The sequence below is a fragment of the Terrapene carolina genome, unplaced genomic scaffold, assembly GCF_002925995.2.
Source record: "Terrapene carolina triunguis isolate 2854851 unplaced genomic scaffold, T_m_triunguis-2.0 Scaffold231, whole genome shotgun sequence".
NCBI classification, from domain to species: Eukaryota; Metazoa; Chordata; order Testudines; family Emydidae; genus Terrapene; species Terrapene triunguis.
In genome coordinates this window covers 5,011,372-5,034,814 of record NW_020664582.1, presented here as the reverse complement: position 1 = coordinate 5,034,814, position 23,443 = coordinate 5,011,372, and the positions used below count along the sequence as shown (strand labels likewise).

Below are 23,443 nucleotides of genomic sequence, written 5' to 3'. Positions count from 1 at the left end.
TTAGCAAATGCCTTTCCTTTAATAGGTGAGCTTTATATCGTGTTTCGCCTCAGAGCATGCTGAAAATTTATTTTTTCACTTAATGTATTCATTTACTAAATATTTGCTAGCACTTGACTTTAATTTGGCTTCCGATTTCTCCTCTCAAATGTAGCAAGAATATTTCCTCCCTCCCCTCCCGCAAGTGATTTTAGGAGAGGTAGATTTTTCTGGCAGAAGGGAAGATGGAGGAAGCCTGTAAAAGCCAGAGTGGCATGTTCAAACTCTCCCTGCTAATTGCTTTTAGTGGGTATGTGTAAAAAATCTGGTGTGGTGAGTGAAACAAAGATCACGTTGTTGGCTTCACATCAGGGGCAAAGATCTGGAAAATAGCAACACAACAGATCTTCTGCTTTGAGAGGCGAAAACACCATAATTTGGGCTTCACTAGTGTCACGACTTAAACTGAATACACATGTTGTTATGACCAAGAGAAGATTGTTTGGTAGTTATGTTGCAAGATAGGTGTTGAACTGTTCCACCATTGTAAGTTGTACTCATTGTGTGTTGTGAGCAAGACACGAGAAGTCATTCTTCCGCTCTACTCTGCTCTGGTTAGGCCTCAGCTGGAGTATTGTGTCCAGTTCCGGGCACCGCATTTCAAGAAAGATGTGGAGAAATTGGAAAGGGTCCAGAGAAGAGCAACAAGAATGATTAAAGGTCTTGAGAACATGACCTATGAAGCAAGGCTGAAAGAATTGGGTTTGTTTAGTTTGGAAAAGAGAAGACTGAGAGGGGACATGATAGCAGTTTTCAGGTATCTAAAAGGGTGTCATAAGGAGGAGGGAGAAAACTTGTTCACCTTAGCCTCTAAGGATAGAACAAGAAGCAATGGGCTTAAACTGCAGCAAGGGAGGTCTAGGTTGGACATTAGGAAAAAGTTCCTAACTGTCAGGGTGGTTAAACACTGGAATAAATTGCCTAGGGAGGTTGTGGAATCTCCATCTCTGGAGATATTTAAGAGTAGGTTAGATAAATGTCTATCAGGGATGGTCTAGACAGTATTTGGTCCTGCCATGCGGGCAGGGGACTGGACTCGATGACCTCTCGAGGTCCCTTCCAGTCCTAGAATCTATGAATCTATGAATCATCCAACTTGGGAAGTCTAGGTTGACTATGTCTGGCTACAAAATAAGAAAAGGAAATTTTATCACAGTTACCAGTCATAATTATTTCAAGCTACCATTAATCTTTCATTTGAATAAGTATTTTGATTTGCCTGGGCTTGCGAGGGCCATACCAGATGGGATTGTTTTCTTGGAGACTTGAACCAGGATGGATATTAATCAAATGAGACTAACTAGGGATCGAGCCAGGTTGACATTTTAAAAACATTTGCATGTTTGGTAGGTTAGCAGGTCTCTTCACAAATGAAATCCAATATCTTTTCTGTTTGATCCATCTTTCTTTCGAGGCTTTGTATATTGTGATACCAACGTCTTTTTGTGTTTTATATTTGCCCTTAAGGTTTTCACTGCCTCAGTGTTGTAGGTCCTATTCCTATTGTTCTGCTGTCAGTAATGTTGGAGCCTATGTGAAGGTTTAGATATTTCCCCATCTGCAGGCGTGAATTACTGGAGCTGTGTGTTGATTCCTCCAATCAGTTGTTGTTGTTGTTGTTTATTATTTGTATTACTCTAGTGCCTGGGAGCCTTAGTCGTGGGCCCCATTGCAGTAGGTGCTGTACCAAAAGACGGTCCCACCTCAGTTGTTCTCATTGACATCTGTGCTTTAAGCGCATCGGTTACTAGATTCTTAGATTTTAAGGTCAGAAGGGACTGTTACGATCATCTATCCTGACCTCCTGCATAACAGACTATGCAACTTCCCTGAATTAATTCCTGTTCAAAAATTCCTGCTTTGACATGTCAGAAAATAACTAGTAGTGTTGTCCATTCATTTGGGGAAAAGTTTAACATTTTGTAATGAATTCGCTAAGGTCATTGCAGTGACTCTCTAGGCAAACGTTGCAGCCGTTATGGGTTCAGCACCTGCTTTCCCGTAGCCTTGGATGTGAGAGGGACTTGTAACCAGAACATAGGGTCTGCCCCTCTTCTCCAACCCTTTTCTAATTGTGCCATGAGATCTTTAATTTTCACTTGGACAGGCAGCGGGGGCTATAGAAGGGAATTTGATGTAGTGTTTCTTTTGATGGATGGTCCTTTTAACAGAGTAGCAGCCTTCTGGTACCGCACAGCAGCGTAAGTTTTGGGGATCAGTAACTAAACCTGGTAAGATGTGAACTTGCAACCTTGAGGTCCCAAACTGTGTGTGCTCCCAACTGGCACCTCCATGAAGGGTCCTCTTTTGCCTCTCGATTTAGTTGAGCTGCACATTTTCTTTGTTACTCTTGCCAGCAAGGCAGCTAAGTGTTTTGACTAGCAAATAAAGACGGCATTTAGAGACCGCTAATCAATTCACTCTTTGCAATTTTCATTGACTGTACAGTATAGTAATTAGATGGTGTAAAGTACTTAACATGTTACACAAATGTGTCAAAATGTATTAACAGCATAAGTGTTCTTTGCTGCTCTAAATAAGTTTCACAGTATGTCATGCTAGAATCCAAGTCTTGTCATTATTTTAAAAGCAGTGAAAAGACTGAGATTGCCAAGAGGGTTAGCATGAGACTCTCTTCTTGCAGGAAAAGATGTATTCTTATCATAATGTAAAGACAGATGCCTATAAATCCCCTGTTGCAAATACATGAAGACAGACTGGAAGTTGCTACAAACAACACTTTTTTGATTGTTCAGCTCAGATCTTCTTGCTTGCTCTTCCATTCCCATTCAGATCAGCCACGCCTGGGCCTGCTGTCTTTGATATGTGGAGATGCTGGCGGCTCACTTAATCCTGTGAATGCTGTTTTCCACAGACCAAACTGCTTGTCTCCCCTTCTCACTCTTCCCAGACAACAAATTTGCAGCATCATTTCTTTCCTGTCAAGAAGGCTGGACTTATGACTTCCTTTTACAGCCATCTTCTGTGCTGATCTTTTGACTGCCCCACTGCTTCCAAAGCAGTGCCCCTACGCGGGCCTGACCCAAAGCCCACTGATGTCCTATAGAATTCAGCGGACTTCAGGTCACGTTCTAATTCCAGGTTCCAGCCTACTGGCAAGTCTTTCTTACTCTGTTTTGGATCTGGGCAGGCCTGGAGAGCAAGTATCTTGGGGACACCTCCCAAACCTAAGGCTCCCAATACAGACCTGTTAGTAAGGCTGACAATAAACATGAATGCTTGGTTTCGTTTTCTTTCTCCTCACAAAGGCTAAGTGCTGCTTGAGAACCAAAATTATGCTGCTGCGACCCTAGGTGCGCTTTCCTAAAGCTTCAGTATTGCTTCAGCTTCCACACACAGTAAGTTGGACAGATTCAGTGATGTAATCTAATAATAGATCAGTCTACATGTACTGTGTTGCCAGAAAAAGACGTATGTCATCAGGCAGTCAGAGCCAGGAACAGTGCTGAAGTGGAAATGTGCTGAAACATGAAGAAGGCAAAAATCCAGAAGAATCCATATATGGTTTGGGTATTAGTGTACTAAAAATATTCCCTCTTAAATGTTTCCTCTCCACACTCACTTAGAGATACTGATTACCTGACGTCTCCTGTCTTCCTCTCCTTGATTGGCTTCAGTGTGATGTTTAAGGATGCTGCTATTCTTCATTTCTTCCTGAACTGGTATAAGGTGAAAGAAAGATCATCTGTATACATTGGGTGGAGGATGTATGATGTACAACACAGCACGTGTCACTGTGCAGGAGAGGAATCCAATGTAGGGGTCCATTGTATCACTGATGAATCTCCAAATGAAGCAAAGTCCGTCAGATGAGACTTCTGAGGGGTAAAAATGCTTACATCACACCCAAAATTAATGTAGATCCTATTTGTAGAGTATCTAATTTAAGCAGAGCTTTTTGGTTTCTTTTGCCACTGTGATGGTAAAAGTTTTCTCTGTGCAATATTTATCATGCAGAGTTCTCAATTCAAAAGTTTCCTTTTCCCTTTGTACCAGCGGAGAAGGTATCGTAGCTTGAGCTTCGTGAATGTGCACCGTACACCACAAGACTAGTAATCTCTTTGATAGAAGTAAAAAAAGATACACGTTTTAAATGTGACTGCTGTATGCTGCTGACTCTTTGAGGTTTTGTTGTGAGAGGCGGATTGGGCTCTAGAATATAGTACATGGAAATGTCAGTTTGTGACACACAGGATGAATGATGTAAGGGCCAGCGATGGTCAGGTTTCAACTAGACCTGTTCTTTGAATGTCATCACTTTATTTAGACGTGTGCAGAGAAAAATGGCATCTGCCATGTGTCTGTGCAATTTCTGGTGGAGCGGTCAATATTTGTGTGCTTGCATTAGAGAGAGAGAACTCGAGAGCAAAACTCCCCCAGGAAGGACTTCCGCTATGTATGAAACTTTTCCTGCCTTACGACCATCTCTTCTATGTATTCAACATGCACGTGTCAAGGAGGGCTGTTGGGTAGCAAAGCACCAGCAAATCTTAATCCGCACTAGCATGTAGAACTGGCCTGTGTGGACCCTGAGGACACTCACTACAAGTTCCCTAGTTATTGTGGTACTCCTTGTAACAGGACTATGTTAACGTGCACTAGAGAACTTTTAGAATGTGCCAGCAGGGTCCATGCAGGCTAGTTAACATGTGCCAAGGCTGCTTCCCCACTCTGAACTTTAGGGTACAAATGTGGGGGCCTGCATGAAAACTTCTAAGCTTAACTACCAGCTTAGATCTGGTCCGCTGCCACCATTCCCAAAGCTAATTCCCTTCCCTGGGAAGCCTTGAGAAACTCTTCACCAATTCCCTGGTGAATACAGATCCAAACCCCTTGGATCTTAAGACAAGGAGAAATTAACCATCCCCCCTCCTTCCTCCCACCAACTCCTGGTGAATACAGATCCAACCCCCTTGGATCTAAAAACAAGGAAAAATCAATCAGGTTCTTAAAAAGAAGGCTTTTAATTAAAGAAAAAGGTAAAAATCATCTCTGTAAAATCAGGATGGAAAATAACTTTACAGGGTAATCAAACTTAAAGAGCTCAGAGGACCCCGCTCTAGCCTTAGGTTCAAAGTACAGCAAACAGAGATAAACACTCTAGTAAAAGGTACATTTACAAGTTGAGAAAACAAAGATAAACTAACACGCCTTGCCTGGCTGTTTACTTACAAGTTTGAAATATGAGAGACTTATTCAGAAAGATTTGGAGAACCTGGATTGATGTCTGGTCCCTCTCAGTCCCAAGAGCGAACAACCCCCAAAACAAAGAGCACAAACAAAAGCCTTCCCCCCCAAGATTTGAAAGTATCTTGTGCCCTTATTGGTCCTTTGGGTCAGGTGTCAGCTAGGTTACCTGAGCTTCTTAACCCTTTACAGGTAAAAGGATTTTGGAGTCTCTGGCCAGGAGGGATTTTATAGTACTGTACACAGGAGAGCTGTTACCCTTCCCTTTATAGTTATGACAACATGTGACATGCTGGCATGGCTAAAATTTACACCCCTGTGGTGCGGGCTAAAGCACTGTGTAGAGGATCCCTAAGAAAGTTTGGAATTTGAACTTTTTTTGGAGCAGACTTTATTTTCACTTAACATTACTTGTTTGCTTTATGGCTCTTTCCTTTTTCCTCCCTTCCTCCCTCTCCCTCTTTTTCCTCCAGATCATGGTTGAGGCGCACAGGTGGGGGGAAGGCAAAGGAAGTTTGTTCTGTCTGTTACCTCCATCCTATTGATAAACAGAAAACTGATCTCCAATCAGGTGTTCCACACATTTTATCCATATCAAATTCATACAGTGAATATAAGCTGAACATTTATTTAAGCTTTAGATGTAAAGTACTGTATGAATGAATAAAAAAAAAATCTATAAAGTTGCTGTAAAGTGAATCCAACAAGAACATCCCTTACCTGCAAAATGGATATGTGTGTACTTATATATATATATATATATTATGTTATGTTAAGTGTGCATATACCCTTTCCAGTTTTGCTAGGTGGCGTCATAATGCATTGCAACTTGTTTTATGGATGGTAATAAATTTACTTGGCCAGAAATCAAAAGTTTCCTTTATAAGCAAGATTAAAAAATCCTTGTGAGATGTTAATTCATGGATATCCAATGTTGTGTGACAACTCTTTCCCTTAGGGCAATAAATCTAGTCTGGGGTGATACAAAGGAGAGCATGAGGTCTCATAGACAGGTTCAAGATTACTAATTATAGGGGAAGCTGTTAACAGCACCTATAGTTAGGCTGTCTAACACTTTCCATTTATAAAACATTATTCTTATACTCTATCGCCTCCATTGTTGCAGTAGATAGACCTTTGAAATTTGGCAGAAGGAAAGCCCTGGGGCTAGAGAAGTGCCTTTTCTTTGTCCCTCATAATTCCTTTCAAGTTTTGCTGAGCTATAAACTTTTGAAAATCACCATTTCCTTTCGGTTGCTTGCATTTCTCAGGAAACTTTTTGGCAGCCTGTCAGAATAATCCCTGACCATGAACATTCTAAAGCTGGACCCCTGCTGCTGCCGTCACCCAACGCAGCAGCTGCAGATGCTGCACTGGAAATGTCCAGGAATTGCCAGAGCAACTGTTGCCTGGGAAAACTGGGACAGGTTATCCTAAACAAAAAACAGCACATGCCTTCAGTGACCCATCCCTCCATCTGGGGGCACCACATGGGGAAGTGGGGAGAGAGTAGTTGGGCCTAGATCCCCCTGACCATTCAGCAACCCATCCCTATCCCGGGATAAGAGTGTCTTGTCTGACAGCTAATGTAGTTAGTCCTGCAGCTCAAGTGGTAGCAATCAGTGCTGAAGATTCATGATTCAGATCTTTGCTCATGATGGTGCAGGAAGATATGGTTCTACATAAGAACAAATTTTGTACCTTTTCCCTAGGAAATTACATACAAAAAACTATGTTAAAAGAACATTATTGAAGAACTAGAGGTCAAGCACGTGAAATTTAGAAAATGCCAGATTTAAGGTTGCTTGTGCATCCTTAACTCTGTCACCTTCTGCCTATGTACTATGACACAGTCGTTAATTACATGATCACATACTTTTTTCCCCAAAGGGTCCCGCATTTTCCAGTGCAGATGTTGGATGACTAAGGGGGTAGAAATAACTTGGCCAAACTTAATGAACATGGTCAATCTTAAATCTAACATTTCCTAGCTTTTGAGTATTTAACTTTGCAACCTAAACAATGTTTATAATAGGATTTTTTGTATGTGGTATGTGTATATTATGCCTAAATTACTTAAGATTATGATGTATAAAATCTACTTGAAAAAATATAATTTGGGACATTTCAAACTAAAACATTAGTCTAGATTCTGATCTTGATTTATGCCATCCTAAAACTGGATTAACTACTTTTTTCAGTGGACAGTGAAACCAAAGGAGTTACTTGAGGTTTACACTAGTGTTACTGAGATCAGAATCTGGCACTGTGTTTGCCAAAGTTAGCAAAACCAGCACTCTGTTTTTTGTTAAGGCTGTATAGAATATTCCATGAGAAATTAAAATTACTCAGTATTTGCAGTATTTTTGATTACTGGCAGTGTTCACAAATATTCATACCTGGCTATATTGAAGTCTATGAAAATATTTTTCATATCATAGAGCGGGTTGAAAAATGTTTTTTATTTCCATGAAAAATGCGGACCAGTATTTCCCCCCATATTTGGGGTCAAGAAAGAATTTTGCCCTGGGACAGATTGGCAGCAACCCTGGGTTTTTTTCGCCTTCATCTGCAGCATGGGGCATGGGTCACTTGCAGGTTTAAACCAGTGTAAATTATGAATTCTCTGTAACTTGAAGCCTTTAACTCATGATTTGCGGACGTCAGTAACTCAGCCAGAGGTTAGGGGTCTATTTCAGGAGTGGGTGAGGTTCTGTGGCCTGCAATGTGCAGAAGGTCAGACGAGATGATCCTGATGGTCCTTTCTGACCTTAAAGTCTGAGTCTATGAGTGACAGTGTAGTGAGAGAGAATTGTATTGCTGCTCCTCACTGTGATTCCTATGGGAGGTGAGCCCATATTTGAATGATGCAGCGCAATATGAAGCGTTTCTGCCATTGCTGGGAAGCAACCAGATAGTGTCTGGATTAACGCATTGAGTCTAGAGACCGTTACATGCGGGCATGTCTGTGTGTGTGAGAGAGAGAGAGATCTCATTGCACACTGTTACATTTTTTTCATTTACGTATCCAGAATGGCAGATCCTAAAGTTCTGTTTATTTAATATACTATGCTAGGGATGACAATGTTTGCTGCACAAAATAGAGAGGCTGTGCCTCAGTTGACTCACAGTGTCAAAAGACAGGCACAGAGAAGATAGGATCCTTTTGTTTGATTTAATGCTGTTATTGACTCAGCTGTGCTGAGAATCATAGATGAAGAGCAAATCATCAGGAGGTCCTGGAATGAGGGAAAGGGAAGTGGCTTGGCAGATGGGATTTCCCCATGCAGAATGCCCTCCCAATGTGGAAAGGGGCTCTGAGATGGGAGGAGGAGGAGATGGCAGGGCATCATTAGCAGAGTGGAGGGGTTCAAAGGTCTGTTTCAGGATGTAGAACCTTGAAGGTTCGGACAAGGAATTTCGAACATGATGCCATGGACAAGGGGGAGCCATTGGAAGGGTTTAAAGAGGGGAGTTACATAGTCAGATCAATGGACAAAAAAAGATTGTTTTAGCTGCTATATCTTGGATAGATATAGCAGCTATCTGGTGGGTCACTGGGCAGGTAAGTGGAAGATACAGGAATAGAACCCCTGGCCCTATAGGCCGGGCACACTGACTCCTTACAAAGAGAGCAGGCAGTTTTGTGGGTACCGTTTCAAACAAACATAAATACCTCCACTCAATCCATTGGCTAATAGAGCTGCTGTCCTGTTCCCCTATGCAGGTGCAAGTTCTTCAGTCTCACGGAAACGCCAGAGGACTATACGATCATTGTGGACGAAGAGGGGTTTCTAGGTAAGTCGCAGCACCTGCTGCTTTCTACTCCAAGCTGGGGGCAGAGGGATGCGTGTTTGCCGTTTTGTCATTCTCCTGATCAGACCATAAACGGAGATGTTTGTACAACGGTTCTGTTGGTAAGTACCAGAAACACAGTTATGAAAGATGCTTTGATCATTTAAGCAGCCTGTCTCCACTGCTTTGCTGTAAAAGACATTTCACATATGGAATGTGAATAATTTGTAGTGCAAGTTGCCAACTTAAAAAAAAAAAAAAAAAAGAGGAGTATTGGAGAGCTTTTTGGAGGGAAGGGGGTTAACCAGAAAACCACCACATACAAAACGGTGGTGGACTTCTGGAAATGTAGTGGTCAGTCTTTTACCGACCCAGAGCACCCCCTCCTGATGTGACATGGCATTTCTGCCCCACTCTTCTGCTCAGTTCTTCCGTTGTCTGGTACAGTGGTAGCTTGGCTCTGCAGCCAGGTCACTTTCTAGTTCCACCCCTTCAGGGGTATCTGTGTCCCAAACAAATAATGTCTGACAAAACCGCGGGAATCAGCACAATGTCTTCCGCCCTTCCCGGGCTCCTCTTCAATCTCACTGTTCTTCTAGAGCAGTGGCTCAGAGGGCTCCTCCCAGGAGTAAACCAAATGAAAATGCAAACGAAGCCAATTCTGCTCACCCCAGGCTCGAGCGTTTAAGATATTCCTACAAAGTGTTTTGAGGTGAGCCCCCCAAGCATGGGTTGACAGAGTCAGGCTCGCAGCGCTCGCATTAGCGCTGTAAAAACAACTGTGTAGACCGCGCCCTGAAGTGGCAGCTCAGGCTGGAATTCGGGCTCTGAAGACCACTCCCCTCCTTTGGCTTTAGAGCCCAAGCCATAACGTCAAAGCACTGTGTACACCGCTATTTTGAGAGCGCTAGTGTGAGCCCTGCTAGCCTAAGTCCTTCAGCCTGGGCTGGGAGGCTTGCTCCCGTTCACTCCAAAATGCTGTGTAGACGCGCCCTGTGTCCATATTCACTTCTCCCTCCATCTGGCTTCTCTCCGGCCCTTCTCACAGAGAGAGAACTCTGGACCCATCTCTCTCCTGGGACGACTCCTCCCAACTGCACTGACTGGATTGCTTCCTTTGAACTCCTCCCTGAGGCTGAGGCACCCTGCAGGTGTAACAAGGCGGAGCTAATGCAGCTCTCCGGCTCTAGTTAACCCCACCTCGATTGATATGGGGTTTATACACCTCATCACAGAAGACTACAGTTACCTGCATGTTACCTACTGAGCTAGCTCATCATCTGGTCCCCATGAGCATATCAGATCGTGCGCCTCCTTATTGCCCTGATCCCCTCCCCCAATCAAAAGAAGTACTCGAAGATAAATATTGTATAGCCTCCACACCTATAAAAAGCCAAGAAATAGCTAGTTACCTCCTCACCCAACCCTTGCAATCATGATGTCACCTTCTCCATCTCTGCCACCCATAATACACACGCTACCTCCTTCCACGCAAAATGTGCTGCCTTCCACCTGACCATGTGCACTGGGCAGAAGTGGATGTTTTCTCACTGGAATGTTTCATCAACCCTGTGTTGCCAAAAGTATGTTTGTGAGCTGTAGTTGTTTGTTTTAAGCGTGTGGTGTTGGACAGTTGCTTAATGGAGGGAACGGTTTGGCTGTGTAAGTGGAAATAATTTGTAATGGTGTTTATCATTTTGAGACGTTTTTATTTGCAGCAGTGTTATTTAGGTGATAGAATGAGGAAGTGTAGCACTGCTATTATTAATATTTTTAACAGCTGCTCTTTGCGGTTGCACTTAAAGGTTACACATTTTGCAAGATTGAAGACAAAATTCAATCATTAAAGTGTGACACAGGAATTTATTCTCTATAAAACTTATAACCTATGGAGTTGCTACCAATGCCACCATAATATTTAGTAGTTTTTGTGAGTGCTTATGACTTAAGAATCAAAGCATTAGGAGGAAAAATTAAATTGCATGCCATCATTATTAGTGGTAGATTAATAATTTGTAGCAAATGATTATTTCTGTGAATTACACCCTTTTTATAAGAGAAGTCATGAACAGATCATAGTTTTCTTGATTGCATTCCTCTATTGTAAATTGTTGGTTTAAATAATTTCATTAAGTATTCCCTGGTCTGTAAAGTGTTCATGAGAGATGTTGGTTTTGATGGAAGATGGAGGTCACGTGCTACTGTTCTGTTCCCTGATAGGAAGAATGTAACGCCTATATTTGTGTTTCTAGAGCAGATGTTCACTGTAACTGATTCAGAACGTGTTTCCTATGAATGTTCTGTAGTGTTTGTATTGTGGTGACCCCCAACTGAGATTTAACCCTCAGCAGAGTAGCATATAGTCCTTGTCCCTGAAAAACTTACAGTCTAATGGAAGAGACAGACAAAAGGTGAGGAGGGGAAGAGATGTGCTAAAGATCATAGAGCATGTCAGTGTTGGAGCAAGAAAGAGTGCCCCGGTGTCCTGAGCCCCAGTCTAGAGCCATAATCACTAAACCATGCTGGGTTTCTAAATTTGCTGCATTCGATGACGTGCCATCGCCAGGGCTGCATATGTGGCAGTAATATCCATATGGGAGTGGTTCTTTGGCCTGATCTATACTGAGGATTTGCCCCAATTCCAGCCATTGGTGGCCACAGCCCGGGCGCTATAATTGCACCAGTGCAACCCCTAGTCTAGGTAGGCAAAGTTTCTGTTTGCACTAGTGAAAATTACCCTTGCTTGAAACTGGAGTAAACTCAAAATAGTAGTTTTGCCTGTCTACAATAGGAGTTGCACTGGAGTAATTATACCAATGATGTAATCAGACTCAGAGCAAATCCTCTGTCTAGACGGACCCTTGTCTTCAGGTAGCTTTGTGAGTCAGTATTGCCCCAGGACACCTCGGTGAGTCAGACACTGCCACCACATTCAAGTAGCAGTTCTTTCTGATTTGATGATTTGGACTTAATTTCCCCTTTGCAGGCATATTGCTGCTTTTCTGGTTTCTGTACATGTGCATATCTGCTGATGACTGTCCTACTAACATTGCATCCTCTAACATTGGGTTCAATGACAATGGATTAAGTGGTGGTGGTATCAGGAGGATAATTATAATAGCATTTTAGCCTAGACAATCTTGCATGCATCCATCCATCCATCCACACATACATTTGCTCTTTCTTCATATTTGAATATGTTGTCTGTGGCTAGCTTCTCCGAGCAAGTGGGTAACTGCGTTCTGTATCAGCTATTACATCTAAATGGTATTTAAGGAGAGTCATAATGCAATAATCCACAAAGCGTGACTCACTCCCAGGCAAATTGCTGTGGATGTGTAACCAGTCGGAGACTGAGGAAAGGTATTTTGGCCCCTGATCGCCCCAGCAATTTCAGAAGCAACTGTGAATGCAAAAGTATCCCCACCCTACAATCTGTTGGATGAAAGGGGGAGACAAATGCCCTAATTTCTTCCTGCCTTACTCACAAGATCTGTCCCCCAGCTCGTTAATATCCCCTCTGTCTTGTCTGAATTGAGTTCAAATACTTTGTCCTCAACCAGATTCCAGTCTCAGCCAGGCACTGTGACAACAAAGACACTGCACCATCTGGGCCTGATGAAAATGAGACCAAGCTGCAGGTAGTCATTGTATGGATGGCAATTCAGGCTGAACCGTGTCCATCTCTCCCCCATCAAACACACAGCAAACAGGAGGGATGGTGAAACAGAGCCTCCTGGGACAGAAGGGAACCACTCCAAAGCGATACTGCCTACCCCAACCGGGGACTGGGCGCCAGTTACTAAAAACAGTATCGGCAACAGTATCCAGAGCTACTGACAGCTTGGCTGAATCGCTGCTGTGCCTAGCTAGTAATCGTCTACATGCTGTCCTACGTCAAAAGTCTGCAAGTTTCTGGCCAGCTCTCAACCCGGCACACAAACACACTGGGCTAGTGTCTGAAACGCAGGCCTCCTTCCTTTATTCTCAGTGGCTTCCCCATTATTCTCAAGGAATAACAATAAAATCTCAGCCTACATTTCCTCTTGAGCTTACCTCTTTTACCATTGTCCCAGCTGGGTCCCTGTCCTTGCTCCCAGTTCCCTTGGTCGGGTTCAAAGCCTTTAATGCACCTGGGTTGGGGCCAGTAGCACCTACCTAGGATGGCTGTGTGGTTAAGCTGTCAGAAGGGCTCTACTTTTCTTCGCAGGTTCCTAGTGCTGCACTGATACAGCCTGACTGGCAGGGATCAAGGACACGTGAGGACTTCAGTTTGTCTCACCATCACCTTCAAAGGGAAGATCAAAGGCTAAAGACTTTTTTTTTTTTTTTTTTTTTAATAGGGGCCTAACTTTCATTCATCTGGGAGATGCTTACACCCTACCTTCCTGTAGGGGAGCATTAATAGTCTCAGCCTAAAATGGGCCCGCTACATCTCGTTTTGATTTAAGTAGCTGAGAGGTGCCTGGATCCAACTCAAAGTTGATAGGTTGAATCTTTTCCCTTGGTGAGCAGTGCTGGCAGGATCTCCCCAAAGAGGAGACGCCACGGGTTCTTTCCAGACATGGACCAACCCGCCACCAATCCCTGCTGCTGTTCTCCACAAAGTGGGGGATCTGACATTCTCTCTGTCAACTGCCCTGGGCGAGACTTTGCAGATGCAACAGCGAGGAGGATGTCCGATCACCCAACGCCCTTTTGAGCCATCCAGGCCTCTTCCACTGCCAACAGCAATCAGGAAAACATTAGGCTGGAAAAATATTAGCAGTTTCAGCTATGCTTTAGGTTGAGGTTTTTGTAGGCTGTCGTGTTTGTTAGCACTCCACACTTAATGACGTGCTATCATCATTGTTAACTGCTCTGACTAAAAAAGGCATCTCAGGAGTTTGTTTGCCTGGGAATAGGAAGAGAGGCAAGCTAGTAAGGATGCCATCATCTCTCCACCCCAGAAAATGACTGCTAACATTTAATTCCCTGGTGGTGGTGTGAGGGTTATATCAACACTGATCCTGATTGGTTCCAGTGGTGGTTTCTTGGGTGGTTTCTTTTTACTGGGGAAAGTCCTTGCACTAGCCTGGTAACGCAGGGAGATAATGCACAGAAAACTCTGTGCCCGAGTTGCTGCTGAGTCATATTAGCAAAAAAAAGAGTTTGGTCATGAGCTTGTCCTGTGTGAAAACAGGTGACTGATTATGTCAGGGGCTGGAGCGCTTGAATAAGTATTGTGAAATCCTCATGCACGTCACCTACAGCATATTCAGCACATGGCAGAAGATGAGGTGCTACACTTGGGAATATACATACGCTGTTCCTGTGCTTTTCATTTTTGTAAAGGTTTGGCTGGATGCTTCCCGAGGTTGGTACAAATTCCTGTCTCCCTCAAACACGCACACTAAGGCCAGATTCTCCACTGCTGCTTCATCTCCAATGGAGCTGCACAGATCTACACCAACTGAGCGTGTAGCCTATGCTGTCTTTACATCCTTATGTTTCTTTCTTCAAGCATTTTAGCTTTCATGTTCTCTAAAAGGGAAACAAACGACTGCACGTCTGGAGGTAGCAGCACTCTTTGACATCCTGAGGAATGCCTCCTGGGAATGAGTTGCTAATGTTGGGTTCTTGTCCCAGAGATACCATCAAAATAAAATAATGGTGGTTTTGGTTGGGTGGTGGGGGCTGTGTTTTCCTGAAATGGAATTTCCCGTCAGCATTCATGCTGCAGCTTTTAAACAGCCTATCTGCTTTTTACTTCTCCATATCTAATACCAGCTGGCTTGGCTGCAGTCCTGTTCATCCTTTTTCACTTGGGAGTCCACTACCAGGCTTAGTGATGGTTCTCCTTGGATAGCTTCGAATGAAATGCCATCCATCTAGCCTCCAGTTTTACAGTGCTCCCTTATCATTGCACAGCATGATGTGAAATGAAGAACTGAGTCACTACTGGATCCACCTTCTCTCCTAGATGCTTGAGCATACCTAAAGAATGGCAATAACTGACGGGGCCTGTATAACTAGAAGCAGCGGTATGGAGAAGAGAGGATGTAAAGTTTCTCCCTGTTGCATTTCTTCATGGAGGGTTTCTCTCAGTTCTCTTTAGGTCCAAATATCTCTCCGACTTACCCCGTCATGCTGACAAGGAGAAGGGATGGCATGTGGCCAGTCAGTTTTATAAGGAACTAACTTTTGCTGGCCCTTCCCAACAATTTTGACAGTGGTACTTGTAAGGCCAGTATGGTGACCACTCACACATTTCCAGAATACCGGACATTTGGTACTTCCGGGAATGGTATGGGCCCACGTACGGTTTTGTCTCAGTACTGTATGGGGGAACAAACCACTCAAAGAGAGGGCTGTCCCGTTGAAACCGTACAAAGAGCCTGCCTAAGAGTCAGAGGAACTGGTATATAACTTCCCACTAGGTGATGGGTTTTACATCATATAGTCTATTGGTTTTCAACTTTTTTTCACTCGCAGACTCCTAAAAAATTTCAAATGGAGGTGCGGACCCCTTTGGAAATCTTAGGCATAGTCTGTGGACCCCATGGGTCTGTGGACCACAGGTGGAATACAACTGATATAGTCACCTTGACATAAAGCCTGTCTGCATATAGGCCACACGTGCCACCTGGTCCATTCCACTTGTGGTGAAAGCCAAGATTCCTTCTGAGGGCTTGTTAGCATCGCTGTGTAATTTGGGTGGAATGATCGTGATGATGCAAAGCCGCTTTGGCCCAGTGGATAGCATGCCAGACTGGGAGATGGGAGACCTGCCTCCAACTTAGCCTTGCTATATCATCTTGAACAGGACACTTCACCTCCCCTTGCATCACGTTCGCTCAACACCTGTATCAACAGGTCGATCACCTGGGTGGCGCAGTTTGAGATCTGGAGAACCATGCTCATCATTTCCATGATGAAATGCTGCTTCCACAGCCATCTCACCTGGTGGATGGCCTTTGAGTGTGATCCTCACCTGCTGAAGTGATGGGTAGTAGCTTTGACCTCGAGGGAGTGTTGCAGGTGGGGGTGAGAATTAAAGCAAAGAGGTGATGCGGGGAGTCCTCGTAGCTCACCAGAGGTGAAGGGTAATAGTGAATGCCGATTTGGGGTCAGTTCATGTGCTCCTGGGCACTAGACTGAGACCACCAAACTCATTTCATGTAGGTCACTAAAGGATAATCACTCTGCTGGCCTGGTCTGGATTTGAACGAGAGAGGGAAAAGGGTCTTGTGGTTGAGACACTGGATTGGGACTGGGAAGATCTGAGTTCAGTTCCTGGCTCTTCCCCCAGATTTTCTGTGTGACCTTGGGGAAGTCAGTTAATCTCCCCTATACCTTATTTCCCCAGCTGAAATGGAGATGATAATCCTCATTTTCTCCCTCCCTTTTCCTGCCATGTTGAGATAGTAAACTCTTTAGGGCGGGTCTCTCACTGTGTGTTTGTACAGCACCTAACACAATGCGGTCCCAGTCTCAGTTAGGGCTTTGAGGCACTACCATAGTGCAAGTTAAAACAAACCAACAACAAAACAGCTATAGAGCTGGTGGTTGAAAAATCCTACAAATTTTGGAGAAGTGGGAGGAGGGGAGAGGTTTTCTTGAAATTCACAATCCCCAATACGTGTCCTCAATATGGAAGTCACTGTACCTGGTTACCAGCTCTCTTCAGACATCCTGTGACCTTGGAGTCATGGTCTGTCTGATTTTTCTATTTTGTTTCCAGTGGTTAATTCAGTAACAGAAAAACATTGTGTTGCTTTCACATCCTTTCCAGTCCACTAGTGGAAGATTGACAAAAAGCCAGGCCTGTAAATTAGTACAAGCAGTAAGCATTATTAGTTCAGTTCATATGGTAATAATAAAAAAAAATCTTCACAAGGGGGAAAGAAGCTAGTAGATGAAGAGATTAAAAAAAAACTGTTATCTTTTTCTTTTTTTGCCCAGTAACTAGCCCTTTGTATCTCAGACACAGTTGCTTAATTTGCCACCTGACATTTCTAACCACGAATTCCTTCCCCTGTTCACCACATTCTGGTCATTAGGAGTGCCTGTAAATTGCTCGGCAGAATATATTTTCTCACTTACACTCTCTATCTCTCTGGTCTTTTCACTGACCTAACGTGTGTGTGTGTGTGTGTGCACGTGCTTTTGAAATGATGTGGTGGTAATGGTATAAATGCAAATTAAACATGTTGGGAACTGACAAGTGACTACTCAGAAATGTTTGTTTGTCTGGAAAATTACTTTCCTCCCCCTGATATTTGTATATGTTCTGTAGGAGGCATCGTGATCTAGCAGTTAAAGCCCGGAGTGGTGAATCAGGATAATATGGATTACATTCCTTATTTTGTCTTGTGTCACCTTGAGAGGAGACTTAACTTCACCCTTCCTCAATTTATCCTGCCTATAAAACTGAGATAAACTATCCTACCTCACAGTGGGGTTGTGGTGCTTAATTAATGTTTGCAAAGATTATTTATTATGCCTGTTACCTTCCTCATAAAGTCTTTTGACCCATTTCCGCTCCCTGCCCCTATTTAAAGAAATACTGTACAAATAATAGATATTTTCACTGTTTCCTCCAGCAGACGGGTGTGTGCTGATATCTATTTTTATTTCCCAACCCCAGTGAGAAAGCCAGACGTCTCTTCCTGAAGCACTTGGCTGGCCATGACTTCCTCCTTTAAGTTAATTAAAATCTCTGCAGTTTCCATACTCTTTCCAAAGCTTAAGATAAATAGATGCCATGTGTATCTGTTCGTCTATTCACTCTTAGGAATGAAGGACTTTAAAAAAGTTGTTAGAACTGAAATGGTGAAATGATTCATTGGGAATTTAGATAGGTTTCTGGGAGAGAAAAACAGATGGAAAAAGAGAGAGACAATCCTGCATGTTTACCTAGTTAGGGTAGTGGTTGGCCATTTGTGTGCTGCTCCATTGGTGGATTTTTCTAGGCAGGGATTTAGAGGAGAGCGGATCCTTTTGTTTATATTTGCCATCAGTAAAGAGGCTATGGCTCGCCAGCCTGATGGAAATGAGCCAGTCTAGGGGCATTATACACTTGATGACTGGGAAAGGAAGCAGGTAGTGTTTTAAAGACCTTTTGTAATATCTGTCTCCATTATGTATTTATATGGCCCCCGTTACTTTGGTATCTGAGTGCCTTACAATCTTTAATTAACCACCCTTCCTTGAATGTTCTCTTGCGACATTTGATAACTCCTTATGATTAGTGAGCTGTTCCACCTTGTCTTTAGCTGTGACACTCGAGTACATGTGTGGCTCCAAAGCTTGTCTCTTTCACCCACAGAAGTTGGTCCAGTAAAAGATTTATTACCTCACCCACCTTCTCTCACAATCTTTATTATATTTATCCTGGCAGCATCCCTGTGAGGCAGAGCAGTGCCATTATCCCCAGTTTACAGAGGGGAACTGAGGCACACAGACATAGGTGCTGGAACTCACGGTTGCCGCACCCCCTGGCTTGAACTGGTTTCCATCATATAGAGCGTTTACAGTTTGGTTCAATGCTCTCAGCACCCCCATTGTACTGATTGCTCCAGCACGCCTGCACACAGAGGCTAAGTGACTTGCCCAAAATCACACAGGAAGCCGGTGTGAGAATTAAATTTCGGTCTCCAAAGTATTGAGCTAGCCACATAACTGCTAGAGCATCCTTCTGCCAAAGGGCGGACTTGCAAGAGACTCTCCCATCTGGCCTCTTGCACAGACAGGGGTGGGTGTGACTATGGCAATTGCTCTATGGGAGTTGAGGGCACTCAGCACCTTCCCTAATTTTATTTCCTGGCCTGTTCTTTAGGACAGCAGTCTTGGAGAGGAAGGGGGCTTCCAGTGTGTCCCCCGTTGCTAAGGCTCAGCATGCTGTTGTGAAAGTGACAAAAACCATCCGCTGCTGGCAGACTTGGGAACCCTCATTGGCCAGCCCTCCCTTCTGTCTGCAGCTAGACAGACCCTAGCAGCACCTGCATTTCCGGAATTTCTGAGGCGATAAAACTCAGCACATTTATGCAGAGTTTGATGATCAACTTCCGCTGACTTTTTTGCTGCAGTGAGGTCTTTTTTCAGCACTTTTTGTCAGCCTAGAGTTTGCCTTTCCCTTCCATGTGACTGAGAGCTTCTTAGCTCCATCTGATTATCCCAGTGCCACCCTTCTAGCACATCAGGTTCTGCCTAGTCTTACAATCGAGTCAGCAGTTTAATTATTTGGGTGTCTTTGACTTCAGAAATGCAGAGGACTGTGCTAGATGAATTTTGAAGTCCAGATTAGCAGCAGGTAGCCTGTGCAGAGGCCATCAGCATGAGCCAATTCTTGTATAATAAAAGAACAGATTGGGATGGGGGAAATTGTTCTCCTTCCCATGCACTGATTGCATGATGGCAGTATGTCGTCCCTTTGGCCCACCAGCTGCCCTCTCAGGCTTGGGCTTCAGTGGTCTTAGAAAATACAGTAGAACTGCAGAGTGAGTTACAAACACCAGAGTTACGAACTGACCTGTCAGCCACACATTTAGAACCGGAAGTACACAATCAGGCAGCAAGAGACCAAAAAAAAGTACTGTGTTAAACGTAAACTACTTAAAAAAAAAAAAAAAAAAAAAAAAAAAAGTGTTTTAAAAAAAAGATTTGACAAGGTAAGGAAACTGTCGCTGTGCTTGTTTTGTTTAAATTAAGATGGTTAAAAGCAGCATTTTTCTTCTGCATAGTAAAGTTTCGAAGCTGTATTAAGTCAATGTTCATTTGTAAACTTTTGAAAGAACAACCATAACATTTTGTTCAGAGTTACGAACAACTTCCATTCCTGATGTGTTTTTAACTCTGAGGTTCTACTGTACTGTTTTGGTTTGGGGCTGGATCAGTTAACTGGATAACTAAGTCTTCCTTGAAAACATTGCCCAGCAAACAGCATTATTGATTTAATGACCGAAGAAGAGAGTGTTATCCACCCGTTAGAAAAGGAACCAGAGTTCTTGGATTCAGCTCTCAGCTCTATAACTCACTTCTCTGTCTGACCCTGGGCAAAGTAGAAACATTTTGAGGAGGGTGGGGAACTCTGTTTTAAGAAAATAATTACAGCGTTTGTTTTGTTTTTTATAATCTCATACCTTTTAATACTTGTATAAGTCTTGTGTGGGATTCGACCACACAGTCCGCAAGGTTCAAGCCACACAAATGCTAAACCCCACCCTGACAGGAATGTATTGGCTAATTCTTAGAAACATTCTAGACTCAGAGAATCTTTGTGCCAGTCCAGGAACATTTTGTCTGAAATGCCATTTATTTTTTTAAAAGATTAATTTTTCTTATTGCAAAACAGTTAATTGGAAAATAGAAGCTGATAGAACGGCAAGGGTTAAGAGTCAGACTGTATCCCGCTTCTTTCTTTTTCTTTTGATTTGTTTGCTAGAAATTCATTATGTACTTTTTTTTTCCCAGCAGGAATATATGTCATCAGTGTCCCATCCCGCACTGTCCCACTAAAATCTGGGCTTTTTCATTCACTGGTGCTGCAAACTCTGTGAGCAAAGCCCTTGCCAAGATATGTAGAGAAAGTTATGTCAGGAGGTGGGAAATCTGCTGATTTTTGCAATTTGCGTACCCTAATTACCATAAACAACATACTTAATCCTTTCAGACTGTGAAAAACCCTTCATTGGTGAGGCACTAAATGGGTCATTGAGGGCTGGCTGCTGACTCTGATGTTGAAAAACTATTGAGCAGGGCTTTCCTGTCTAAAAGCAAATAGCAACGGACAATAGCTTGGGAAGGAATTGGTATTTGATCACTGTACTGGGTGGAGTGGGCATTTCAGAGAGGGTGTTGTACTTATTGTGCGCGCACACACACACACACACACATACATCATCCGTGTGCCAGTCTCAAACGAGGCCTTCCAGCACTTATAATCAAAGGGGAGACATTCTTTTCTGGATCAAACTCTGTCCTGGAGCTGTGGCTACAGCTACCTGGAGGATGACAATTCCATTTGCTGGCAACTTCTGAGGTTTCGAAATTTGTTTTCATTCTGCACTGGAATGAAAACAAAAACCTTTTGAATGTTTTCACAAAAATGGAGTTGTGTCAAACTGTCTGTGTTTTTACTTGTAAAGCTGAGGGAAGAAATGTCGCGATGTCCAGGAGAGCACACGTGTGCGTGGTGGGGTCCTGGCCTAGGAAATGATCTAAGCAACTGTAGTTGTGGATCAGGTTCAGATTTTTCAGGTTTAATTGTTATCCGTGATACATTATGATTAAGTTCTTTTGAGGAAAGGAGAGAGCAGCCTGTATAGCATGACCTGGACTTGTCTGTCTTCACTGTTCTCGCAGGGTGCAAACCTCCTTTTTTTCCCCACTGTGGACAAACATAGCAACTATTCTGAGAACTCACTTTGTCCGTATTCCACTTTTTTGGCCAAATACAATGATGATAGGTGGGTCGTCCTCAGAGCACTTTGCAAGCCTACACGTTGACTGTCTTGTAATATCCCTGTGAGGTAGGAATTCATTTTCCCATTTTATGTATGAGGAGACTAAATGACTTGCCGAGGGTCATGCAAGTATTCTGTGTCACACTGGACATAGGACCCTGGTTTCCTGGTTCCCAGTATCTTCCCTTAACCACACGTCCAAGTTTCTCCCCATGTCTACATTTGAAAATTGGAGATGACTGCCTGAGATTCCTGAAAATTAATCATCTTGAAAGATGTTGTTAAGGATTTCTCTGCCATAATATTGATATTTTCCAATATTCCCCCTATCAAGCCATGGTTAGTCATCACTTTAACCAGGTAGGAATGTTAACATTTTATTGTCAGTGAATCCCAGGTCCATAAAAAGAACTGACTATGCAGCAGCAGTCACTTATTTGCTAATCTGGCAGAAGTATGCCAACACACTGGGGTTTTTGCCACTGGTGCACCTCTTACTCAAAACTTCACGATTAGAAAGTTCATAAATGAGGCCACAATAATTGGAGTTTTTTTCAGGTTGAAATTGTTCCTTGTTTATTTTACATGATGGCACCAATCACATGACTGGAAACATACCCAATTTTTTGTTTTTAAAAATTAGCTGGGAAAGCATAAACCACATATTTTTCTAGGGTAGGATCAAGTTTAAAATGATGAGCTTGATAAAAGGAGAAATCATTGATGGAAATTCTATCTGAATAGGGTTTTTGTGAATCTATTTTTTACCCTCAATGCTTGATAGCTATTTGAACGTTCTTTCTTTTGAGAGATGCTGAAGGTTGAAAGGATGTGAGGTATCTTAAAATGTGTATCAAAGAGTTTGTAATGTAGACAGGGCCTTAGCCAAAAACTCAAGTGTCCCTGGGGTTAAAACACTTTTCTCTCCCTTTTGTTTATCATCAAGAAGTTTATTTTTCAGCTGCAACAATCATCCAGAAGTGCTTTCGATTCAACATGCTCCAGTAAACAGATTGTGCTGGGTTGAGTCTGCAGTGTATTTTGGATACAAGCAGGCAATAAGAAAGCATGCAAGGTTTAGCTGTAGTTGAGAATTGCAGGTTGTCAGGGGTTATATTATACCACAGAGTTGCCCATATGTTGTCTTTATGCCTGATGCACTTAGTACACCATCAGGCATTAATAAAAGTCAACATACAAGTCAACTGTTCTTCCAAGTCATTTATCCAATTTGGAAAGTGTGTTAGCATCAAGTTAACTTAATTATATGTGGATTTGGGATTTGGGCTCATGGTAGTTTTTAACCATTGAACTATGCAGATCAATTATTTTTAAATTCCTTTCCTGATGGCAGAAAATGATTACCTAGGAATCCTTCAAACCCCACGCCCTCCATTCTTCACTGAACCCAATGGGCGAGGATTAATAAATCATTTAGGATTTGTTTGTTTCCGACGCGGAAAAGAAGATCCTCATGACAGACATCAAGGTGCCATTCGAAAACAGGTCACCGGCCTTCCATGAGGCCCGAGCTTGGAAGGTGCTGAAATACACCCCGCTGGCCAACACCCTGAGAGTCCAGGGCTATGAGGTCCAAATCCACGCCCTGGTCGTGGGAGCCCTGGGCGCGTGGGACCCCCCACAACGAGCCAGTGCTGAGAGCATGCGGAGTTGGTCGACGCTACGCCCGGCTCATAAGACAGCTCATGGTGTCCGACACTATCAGGTGGTCCAGAGGCATATACACGGGATACATCACAGGACACCGTCAGTACCAGTTCGAGTAATCGAGAATGCCGGTCAGGGAAATAACCCACTTCCTTCCTTCCCTGATGAACCAAGGGACGCACCCCACCCATGTACTTATTCACTACACCAATACTGACTTGGACTCTAAATACATTCCATGGGAGGCGTACCTGAGATCACTTATCCACTGACGTTTTAAAAACTCC

General features: G+C 43.2%; 1 protein-coding gene across 1 annotated transcript in view; it reads left to right on the top strand.

Annotated features, from left to right (window-relative positions):
• CASTOR2 (cytosolic arginine sensor for mTORC1 subunit 2) overlaps window positions 1–23,443 on the top strand; it is a 167,166-nt gene that overhangs the window by 81,314 nt on the left and 62,409 nt on the right. Inside the window, exon 2 of the mRNA XM_024204976.3 lies at window positions 8,975–9,045. Coding sequence (XP_024060744.1) covers window positions 8,975–9,045 — 71 coding nt within the window. The remainder of the gene's footprint in view (window positions 1–8,974; window positions 9,046–23,443) is intronic.